This window comes from Vitis riparia, chromosome 9, assembly GCF_004353265.1.
Source record: "Vitis riparia cultivar Riparia Gloire de Montpellier isolate 1030 chromosome 9, EGFV_Vit.rip_1.0, whole genome shotgun sequence".
Taxonomy (NCBI): domain Eukaryota; kingdom Viridiplantae; phylum Streptophyta; class Magnoliopsida; order Vitales; family Vitaceae; genus Vitis; species Vitis riparia.
In genome coordinates, this window is record NC_048439.1 from 3,931,157 (window position 1) to 3,942,808 (window position 11,652).

The following is an 11,652-nucleotide window of genomic DNA, read 5'->3' on the forward strand; positions in this document are numbered from 1 at the left end:
AATGTATCAAAAAAAAAAATTAAATTAACATTCATAAGGAAATCTACAGATATAAATTTTGATATACATCATCCATACAAGTCATTGAATTTAAAAGCTAAAAAAAAAAAAATCAAATTTATTAAAATGTATCACTTTTAAAACTGTTTTCAAGCCTACGTGCTTTCAAGTAACCTAACTACAAGTTTCCTTTTCAAAAAATAATTTTTATTGAATTTTTTAAATTATATTTGAAAAGAAAACTTTCTAAAAGACAACTTTTTATTACTATTTAAAAAGCATAGTAAATTAAAAAATATTTTAAAAATATCACATTTTAATAAATATTTGTTAAAATTATTGTGTTTTTTTTCAATACTTCACCCAACAGCTATATTTTGAGGTTGTTGGAGCAATTTTTTAGAAGTTGAAGAACTGGATATTAAAAATTATTTATTAAAATATAATATTTTTTAATTATTTCTAATTTTATAATATTTTTTATAACATCTAAAGAAATAATTTTAATTTAAATGTGCAAGTTTTGTTTTTAAACATTTTTAAAAAAAATAGCTTTTAATTAAATTTCTTAAGATCGCCGCAAAGGATTAGAAAATAATTTTAAAAACTCTTATTTTAATAAGTATTTATTTATTTCAAGATCCGGTGGGAGGGAGAGGGAGAGGTTAGAACTTAGAATCGCACCATCACAAACAGAAGCAAAGCATCACGGATCAGAAAATTATCGGGAGAGGGACGAGGGACCAAAAAAAAAAGAAGAAAAACAACACATGTGGGACAGTAAATTTACTAAATTCAAACACTCCCACCTAACTCTTTGGATGCCCACTACAGGCCGTTGACCACTATCACCCACCTACCTCTAGGGTTTGAGGTCGCCCTCACCTTATGTGGTATTTTTCATTCTCCTCTGTTCTGGCGTGACGTTAAAACAACTGTTATTCATCAAATCCATTACGCCCGCTCACCATCTCCCCTCTTTTCAGTCAACTCATCTTTTTTCTGCCATCCCCTCTAGCAATGGATTGTGTGAGCCCAATCCTGGACGTCGCCACCCGCTTGTGGGATTGCACCGCCAAGCGTGCAGTTTATATTCGTGAGCTTGAAGAAAATCTCAAGTCTTTGAAGAGCTTAACGGAGGAACTGAGCAACTTAAGTAAGGATGTGATGGGAAGAGTTGAACGTGAGGAGGACCAACAGAGTAGGCGCACGCATGAAGTGGATGGTTGGCTCCGCGCTGTACAGGTCATGGAAGCTGAAGTGGAAGAAATATTGCAAAATGGGGATCAAGGAATCCAACAGAAATGCCTCGGAACCTGTCCTAAGAATTGCAGGTCAAGCTACAGGCTGGGGAAGATTGTGAGTAGAAAGATCGATGCTGTGACTGAATTAAAGGGCAAAGGGGGTTTTGATGTTGTGGCTCATAGCTTGCCTTGTGCTCCGGTGGATGAGAGACCAATGGGGAAGACTGTGGGCTTAGACTTGATGTACGAGAAGGTTCGGAGATGCCTGGAAGATGAGCAAGTAAGAAGTATTGGGTTGTATGGAATTGGGGGTGTTGGAAAAACCACCCTCTTGCAGAAAATCAATAATGAGTATTTTGGTAAAAGAAACGATTTTGATGTTGTGATATGGATAGTGGTGTCGAAACCAATCAACATGGGAAATATTCAAGACGTGATCCTGAATAAATTACCTACCCCAGATGACAAATGGAAGAATCGTAGCAAGGAAGAGAAGGCTGCAGAAATATGCAAGTTGTTGAAATCCAAAAACTTTGTGATATTGCTTGATGATATGTGGGACCGACTCAATCTCTTGGAGGTGGGGATCCCTGATTTGAGTAATCAAACTAAGTCCAAAGTAGTACTCACTACCCGATCTGAACGAGTATGCGATGAAATGGAGGTTCATAAGAGGATGAAGGTAGAGTGTTTGACACAGGATGAAGCGTTTTCTCTGTTTCGTGACAAGGTTGGTGAGAATATCCTGAATTCACATCCAGATATAAAAAGGCTTGCCAAGATTGTTGTCGAGGAATGCAAAGGATTGCCGCTTGCCCTCATCGTCATCGGGCGAGCAATGGCTAGCAAGAAAACTCCTCGAGAATGGGAGCAAGCAATACAAGTGCTGAAGAGTTACCCAGCAAAGTTTTCAGGTATGGGAGATCAAGTATTTCCGATTTTGAAATTCAGTTACGATCACTTGGACAATGACACCACCAAATCATGTTTCCTATATTGTTCGCTATTCCCTGAAGACCATGAAATTTGGATTGAAGACCTCATATATCTTTGGATCGGGGAGGGGTTTGTGGACAAATTTGTTGATATATATGAAGCACGCAACCAAGGAGAGGAGATTATTAGAAGCTTAAAACTTGCATGTCTCTTGGAAGGTGGTGTATCGAAAAACACTTGTAAGATGCATGATGTGATCCGTGACATGGCTCTATGGTTATCATGTGATTATGGGGAAGAGAGACACAAAAGTTTTGTACTAGATCATGTTCAGTTGATTGAAGCATATGAAACTGTGAAATGGAAAGAAGCTCAACGGATTTCACTATGGCATTCTAATATCAATGAAGAACTCTCTCTATCACCCTGTTTCCTCAATCTCCGAACTTTGATTTTGAGCTATAGTAAGATGAAGTCACTTCCAATTGGATTCTTCCAATTCATGCCTGTCATAAGAGTTTTGGATTTGTCGTACAATGGAAATTTAGTGGAGTTACCTTTGGAGATTTGTAGATTAGAGAGTTTGGAATATCTGAATCTATCAGGGACGAGCATAAAAAAAATGCCTATAGAACTTAAGAATTTGACAAAACTAAGGTGTTTGATATTAGACAATATAAGGAAGTTTGAAGTAATTCCACCAAACGTGATATCTTGCCTTTCAAATTTGCAGATGTTTAGGATGCGATTATTCAACATTGAACGGGATATTAAGGAATATGAGGAAGTTGGAGAGTTGGAGGAGTTGGAGTGCTTGCAATACCTGAGTTGGATAAGTATCACGTTATATACAATGCCAGCTGTTCAAAAATATCTCACCTCCTTGATGCTGCAGAAGTGCGTACGACATCTAGTGATGGGAAGCTGCCCAGGTTTGCAGGTGGTGGAGTTGCCACTTTCAGCTTTACAAAGGCTAACTGTGCTTGAATTTCAAGGCTGTTATGATTTGGAACGTGTTAAAATAAATATGGGACTGTCTCGAGGTCATATCTCAAACTCAAACTTCCACAACCTTGTTAAGGTGTCTATTCTCTGGTGTCCATTTTTGGACTTGACCTGGCTTATTTATGCTCCAAGCCTTGAGTTGTTGAAGGTTGAAGACAGTCTTGCAATGGAAGAAATTATAGGAAGTGATGAGTGTGAAGACTCAGAAATTGACCAACAAAATCTCAGCATATTCTCAAGACTTGTGATGTTATGGTTGGATGGTCTCCCAAATCTAAAGAGTATCTACAAGCAGGCCTTGCCATTTCCTTCCCTCAAAGAGATCCGTGTGTCTAGTTGTCCAAATCTAAGGAAATTGCCATTGAATTCCAATAGTGCCACCAACACTTTAAAAAAAATTGTGGGGGAATCAAGCCGGTGGGAGGAGTTGGAGTGGGAGGACGACAACCTCAAGCACACTTTCACTCCATATTTCAAAAAATGGTGATTGAAAGGAGGAGATGGTTGTAGAGTTATACATTATGGAGGTTTGCAGGAATTGTTGGGTTTCCTTCATTTCCTTTCCTCCTTGTTTTATGAGAAACCCATTGGTCTTCCTCTCCCAGGTACATTTTTCGTTTTTTCTTCCATTTGTTTTATGTTGTGAGAGATGTTTTAATGCAATCTACATATAAATTTTGTTAAAACAACGAAGAATTTTCAAAGAGGTGAGATTCTCATGATAGGTAAATGAATGATTGTTTTTGTAGGACAAGTTTTTGAAGAACGTTCGGTGGAGAAGACCTTCTTACAATTGTTGAGTGATTGGATGCTGGGAATGCATAGCAAGAATAGCATAAATAATTGTTGAAAAAAAAGAACCTTTTGTATGTACTTGTATTGTGAAGTTTTTTTTTTTTGTATCAAATGTCATTTCTTATGGTGATCAATTTCCTATGTTTATATTGTCTCCTGTGTTTTATCTATAAAATTTGACCATTCTTAGCTTAAGTTTCTACCTTAAAATATTCCAAAGATTATCTTGAAGGTGTAAACGTCTTATATTGTGTGAAAGCATGGTGGGGTTGACGGTTCTCCAATTTTAAAAGTTTTGCATTCTTTAATTCAATTTTAAGATTTTGCCTATCTTAAACATTATTCTCCTTTAGAATTGCATTCTTTTGTTCAATTATAGGATTTTGCCTACTCTAAACATAATTATATAAAAACAAAATAAAATTATTTTTGATGATTTTTAGTAATTTGTTGATGAGCATGGAAAATTTGATTACATTATATCAATATTATTGGTTTGGTAAAAAAAATGTATACGCAAAAAATTCATAATTTTTAAGAAAATTAATAAAGTAAAGAAAATTCATAGTTAAAATAATTTTAAATTGTTTTAAAAGTTATGATTGTAATAAAATTGAAACATGCTTTATCTTTTTTAAGTGAAATTTAACATTTTAAATTTATTAGCATTTATTTGCATGTAATAAAATGTAGGCACCACCTTAAAAAGATAATGACTTTAAAATATTAAGATGCTAAAAAAAATTATTATTTCAAATTTTAAATTTGTAAAGGCATAATCCAAATTTGTAAAAATTAAAATACAACCAAACAAACCCACAATCAAAATTGATATTTTTCTTACTTTTTAGTCTCCTTTCCTTTTATAGCTTTGCGTTTGACCTAGTCCATGGAAGCATACCTTATCTTTTTTCAATGAAATTTAACATTTTAAATTTATTAGAATTTAATTACATGTTTGTCTTTTAAAATTTATTTATTTGAACATTTTAAAGCATAGAAAAACTTCTTACTTTAATTTCAATATTTAATTTATGAAATTCAAAACCATTTACAATATTTTATGAAATCTTTATTTGTTATTATTTAGCACGAAGAAATAATGGTGATTTTCTTGTTCTTTATTGTTACTTGGTTTACATCATTTTTTAACTTAAGAAAATTTAGACTCTATCTAAAAATTGACTCAACTTTTGATTAATTGTATGTATGTCATACTTACTTGTGTCGTGATTAAAAAAATTTAGGGCTGCAACTTGGCCAAATTGACCCAACCCAATTTGAATCTAATTCCCAGGTTTGAACAATTATTTTCAATACTTGAGTTGAGTTTGAGTTAGATTTTTTCATCCCAAACTTAATTTAAATTGAGTTCGGGTCAAGATTCAAATAACTCAAGTCTTACCTACAACCAATTTAATTATTTTATTTTATTTATAATACAAATTATCTTATATAATAATATTCGTTTTCTTTTTAGATGCTTAAGAAAAAAATATCAAATAATATTAAATTAAACTTTCATTTTTTTTTTAGAATAAAATTTTGACAACCGATTCGAGTCTAACCCAACCAAAAATATCACTTTTTCATTTTTTTTTTTTTTAGAATGAAATTTTGCTTTATTTACTACTAATCAAAGTCTAACCCAATCAGCCTAAACTAAAAGAAATGATGTTAGGTTGGACTTAAGTTGAAAATATTGAGTTAAAAATTGGTTTGGGTTGAACTTAAATTGATTGCTTCTTAATTCGGACTAGACTCATATTAATCATCAATCCTACCAACTCGCTTAAATTACAACCCTAATTAAATTTCATTTTTTGGATAGCCCAAAATCAAAATAGTAATAATGACCCATGTCTGTCTGCGAAGGGGAATGCCTTCTATTCATAGGGCAAGATGTCCCATGGATAGAACCAAAATTTGTTAGTTACTCCAAAATAAAAGTTAGTTATACTTCGATTGCATAAAAGTATTATCTAATATCTTTTCCCTTTCCTTTTTCAATCACATTTGAACCTGATTTACATTGACAAATTCAAAACCATTTACAATATTTATGAAATCTTTATTTGTTATTATTTAGCACTAAGAAATAATGGTAATTTTCTTGTTCTTTATTGTTACCTGGTTTACATCATTTTTTAACTTCAGAAAATTTAGACTATCTAAAAATTAACTCAACTTTTGATTAATTCTTTGTATGTCATATTTACTTGTGTCGTGGTTAAAAAAATTTAGGGGTGCAACTTGGCCAAATTGACCCAACCCAATTTGAATCCAATTTTCGGGTTTGAACAATTATTTTCAATACTTGAGTTAAGTTTTAAGTTAGATTTTTTCATCCCAAACCAATTTAAATTGAGTTTGGGTGAAGATTCAAATAATGCAAGCCTTACCTACAACCAATTTAATGTTTTTATTTTATTTATAATACAAATTATCTTATATAATAATATTCGTCTTCTTTTTAGATGTTTAAGAAAAAATATCAAATTACATTAAATCAAACTTTCATTTTGTTTAGAATAAAAATTTGTCTTTATTTTCTACTAATCCAAGTCTAAGCCCAAACTAAAAGCAATGATGTTAGGTTGGACTTAAGTTGAATTTCTTGAGTGAAAAATTGGTTTGGGTTGAACTCGAATTGATTGTTTCTTAATTCGAACTAGACTCAGATTAATCATCAATCCTACCAACTCGCTCAAATTACAACGACCCATGCCTTTCTGCGAAGGGGAATGCCTTCTATTCGAAGGGCAAGATGTCTCATCGATAGAACCAAAATTTGCTAGTTACTCCAAAATAAAAGTTAGTTATACTTTGAATGCATAAAAGTATTATCTAATATCTTTTCCCTTTCCTTTTTCAGTCACATTTGAACCTGATTTACATTGACAAATTCTAGAAAGTTGAGAGAAATAAATGACTCAATAATCTCATCAAATAATAGATTGCTTGTATGTACATTGCTTTGGCGGTGATTAAGAAATTTGAACGTTTGGATGGCATCAAAATCAAAATAGTAATAATAAATCAATGCCTTTGGTTTGTACGGCAACATGTCCCATAAATTTGAACCAAAATCTGTTAATAACTGCAACATAAAAAGATGATTATGCATTGATTGCATCAAAGTACTATCTAATATCTTTTTCCGCTTTTTTTCAATCACATTTGAACCTGATTTACATCGACAAATTGCAAGAAAAGTAGAAAGAAACAAGTCACTCAATAATCTTATCAAATAATAGATTGGGACTGGAAGTGTGTTGAATCAACATAAAAACAGATCCCTCAATCCAACAAATGTATCTACCACAAGCATTCCTCATAGAAGAAAGGTTATAAAGAAACAACTCTACAAATCCATTACAATGTAAAGAAAAGCAAGGAGTGCCTCCACTTACAGAATACCCAAAGTTGAGAAACTAAACTTACACAACCGCATTCTCTCACTCTTCTTCCATCTTCCACTACACCACAAATCTGCAATTTTTCCACTCTCTTTCCTTTTCAGTTGTGGGATTTTACCCGTTTTATAAGTTACAGTCCTATTTTCATTGAAACATGACTCTTTTAACATCTCCAGATGTCCCATTATTGCAAAAGAATTCAGCTTCTCAGTTGAAAGAAAATAACCAGCTGCGATATACTTGCCTAAAAATAAACACGTCATCATTGATGTGTTCAGAATAAGAGCTCCAATTCAAATCACCCTCTTTGGATCTCGAGCAGCGGCCAGATGATCCTGCAGAACAGATGGGAAGTAGCACAGCATGCATGATATCAGTAATACAGATGGAAATGCTGCACAATATTTCTCTGAGAAAGTGATGGAAGGATTTCGTCCTTCTAATTTCTAGTGCATGTATCAAGTGCCTGCTCTACTGCAGCATCATCCGAAACCATCCCACTGAAAATAATAATAATAAATAAATAACTGGTAGCGAAGAGGTAGGTCAAAAACTTACAGAGATAAAATCAAATGCTTTTGTCTCCTCTTTCTTTGAACTGGTCATTACTGCAGTAGGACTTTGAGTAGGAATATGTGGATGGAAAATGTCAGGAAGGGGTGAAGAATATCCTCCTTCCATTGTTCCACCAGCATGGCCCATGCCAGCACTTTGAGAAGTCAGGTTCCCCAGCTGCTGAAAGTTGGACATTGCTGCTAGGAACTGCTGCTGGGCAAAGAAATTCCCCATAGCGCCATAATTCATTGGTTGAGAAGGAAAAGCTGGATTGAACATAATGCCTGGAGGGATATTACATTGCATTAAACCCAAAGGAGACATGACATTCGCATTCATGCCAGCCATTTGAGAACCAAAACCATTCAAAGCACCATTGGAGACTTGATTGGGGGAGTAACTATTTGAATCTCAGAAGATGGTCTCAGAGAGTGCCCCAGGAAGCATTCCTTTTTGTATCGTATATGAGACATTTCCATTAATGGATAAACCAGCCATTAAATCATTGACATCTTTTTTATGATTTTCTTGCTCTTGAGGAAGTTCAGCATTTGACCCAAAAAATATCAAATAGTTGAGGTCCATTACTAGTTGCTGCCTTAGGAATCTCATTAGCACCATCAACAGTCATTCCTGAAAAGAGGTCATCCCCCGGTTCTCTAGCCTCTCCACTGAGAAATGAGACATCTGCAAAGGGATCATCATCATTTTTTGGTTCACCGGAGCTCACACTAGCACCAAGACCATCTCCAAATAAATCATCGATTAGAGGGCTGGTCGATGCTGTCAAATTTCGAACACTTTAATCATTGTGGTTTTCTTTATAGAATCTTCTGTCCCATTGTAATCATCTGGACCACCGGTGTCTATTAAGTCAGGCATCTGAACTGCAGGCACTGTCTCAGTCTTCAGTTGCTTTTCAGGAGGGCTCATTGTGCTGCCTGTTTGTTCTCCACCCAAAATGCTTAAAACCTGTCAATTAAAATCCAAATGTCAACAACAAAATGTACTCCAAGGATTCATAGAACAGAGTTTCTGCCTCCACTATAGTAAAGCTAATGCAACATTTTGAACTCCTGATATTTTTTTTTCCTAATATAGGACTAGATTGTTAATATTTTCAAATTGCAAATGTGAAATTTGTACTGGCCTTGTTACCTAAAGAGGGTGATGTGAATCAATCAGTATTTCATAGTCAGCCATAAATTTTCATAACCATTTGAATGATTGTGAGCTCCATCTGGTTTAATAGCTGGTGTATGAAATTACCAACGAATTCAAGTTCTTCAAAACCTAGTTAGCTGTAGCATGATTATTTTACTATGTTCAATGTCATTCACTGCTATGCATGGACCCCAACTATCATGAAATTTATTATTCCATTTCCTACTACTAATCAAGTTGAATTTGGTGATAGAAACTCAAAAGACTAGCATCCCTCCCACAACTTACTAATAAACTCAACAAAAGACAAGCATCCCTCCTGTAAGGATCCGTGAAACAACCTACAAATTTATCAAACAAAGAGGCCAACTGACAACTTAAAGACAGACAAACTGAGAGACGGAGAGAGAGAGACCAGATCTAGCCTCAAATGATTGATAATTCTTCAATACCAACTTTTCAGTATAACCCAGAACAATGTCCATCACCTGTTGAAAAAAAAGTGAGACATGATTGCTGCTAAAATCTATGAATGGTAAGGTTATCCTTTTTCCCGAGAAATTCTGTTCTTCCATCAACAAAGCCATACAAATGCACCATTGATACATTAATTTACCCATCATGACATTGAATTCCAGTCAAGGATATAGCATCCAACAATAATATAAATACAACTAACTTGAAAGAAATAATAAATGAAACAGACAAATGAAGATGATGGAAAAATGCAAGCACAAATGTAGGCAATGAAGCACACAAGATGAAAGGCGCTCTCAAGCATAAATTTGAGAAATGCTCTAACCACAGACAAAAACAACTTACTTGTCCTTCAAGAATCCCCAATCCCTCCTTTGGTATTTCACTTTTTTTTTACTTTATTAAAATAAGTAAAAATACTTAAATGCCTTTAGCCCTCATAAGTAGAAACCAAACAATTCTATCACTAAGAATTCTGAATGCCTAAAACCATATATCATCTTATTAAAGACACAAACATATATTATTTCCCTTCCCTGTTAAAGTGGAAGAGAAGTCGGTACTCCACTTCTGTAGTCAATGACCTTCGAAGATTTGGACTCTTGTAGCTTCCGTTATCATTCTTCCTTAGCGAATGACCTTGTGTGATACTACTATTTCCCTGTTTGATAGGTGTCCTTCCAAGACCAACTACCTCACTGAGAAATGATTTCTTACCTTCTGATGGAATCTCATAGTTTGTATTCCCAAACCCTTGAATTCGTCCATTAAGAACTTCTGAAGGTTGCTGGCTTATTTTCCTCTGCAGCAAAGATAGCAGAGATAGTTTCTTGCGCCGTGTCTCGAACAGCCTTATTAAGGGCATCCCCCTTCAAAGCATCCAACTGGCCCTTGTAATGGAGTAACTGTCGCACAGCCACCGAGTGTCTTTGCGTTTCCCTTCTAAACTCCACACCTGACTTTCCCACCGCATATTTAATCAGCTTTAGAGCCTGCACAATATTCAATAATCCATAAAAAATAATGTGGAAACAGCACTACCGAGATGAACTGTCACACTTGTCCTCGAGTTTCTTCGAAGTGAGAGACGTTGGGCCAAGGACTAAACCCACACCAATCGGCCCCCGACCGATGCCTTTTAACTCAGGCTTATACAGGACGCCATCTATTAAATAGAGATTTATTTTCTCGATGTGGGATTGCTGTAGGCTGTAACTTACGCTTAGAAAAATAAAAAAATAAAAAAATAAAATCACTTCCGACATCTAAAGGGCTATCGAGCCCAGGCCCTAGGGCCCACATGGATTATTAACATTTTTTTTATAAATTATATATATCTTCTGTAAATTATAAATATATATTATATAATTATATTATAAACTAATTAAAATCAATTTAAACCAAATATAAATTTATAAATAAAATTATCAATATTTTTAAATAAAAAATACTTATATTAATATCATCATTCTTTTTTGTTCTTCAATTAATTCAAATATTAATGCATTGTCTAGTACATGTATTATTACATAATGTTACTAATTTATTTTATATATATATATATATATATAATAAATTCTATTATTTTATGAAGTTTTCATATTATTTATAATTTTTTATTAATCTTTGTTTCACGATGTTTTTATCAAATTTTTTATTGATATTTTTTAATATATCCATAAAATTTAATTATTAATATATTCATGAAAAAAATATATTTTTTATCTTTGGGCACATACAAGCAAGACCCACATAAAAATTATATATTCTCATAATTTTATATGATTACTAATTTAGCATTTAGTGCATATACTCAGATGGATACTAGGATATCTCGCTAGGGAAAATATATTTCCTAATTTCTAAAGCATGATATTATTGAAATTTCGATTTGGGAGGGTTCTTTAGATTATAGCCATGGACTCAAGGTTACGAGGAACGTAAGGTTTAATAATCTCTTGGAGGAAAATGTATCAAAAAAAAAATTAAATTAACATTCAGAAGGAAATCTACAGATATAAATTTTGATATACATCATCCATACAAGTCATTGAATT

General features: G+C 33.6%; 1 protein-coding gene and 1 pseudogene across 1 annotated transcript; one reads left to right on the forward strand and one right to left on the reverse strand.

Moving 5' to 3' along the window:
* The first annotated feature begins 1,020 nt into the window (after window positions 1–1,020).
* LOC117922454 (probable disease resistance protein At5g63020) lies at window positions 1,021–2,753 on the forward strand. The gene is made up of 2 exons (XM_034840585.1): window positions 1,021–2,456; window positions 2,729–2,753. The coding sequence occupies exons 1-2, from the start codon at window positions 1,021–1,023 to the stop codon at window positions 2,751–2,753; spliced, it is 1,461 nt and encodes a 486-aa protein (XP_034696476.1).
* A 4,459-nt stretch (window positions 2,754–7,212) lies between these two features.
* LOC117922459 lies at window positions 7,213–10,460 on the reverse strand (annotated as a pseudogene).
* Window positions 10,461–11,652: the final 1,192 nt, after the last annotated feature.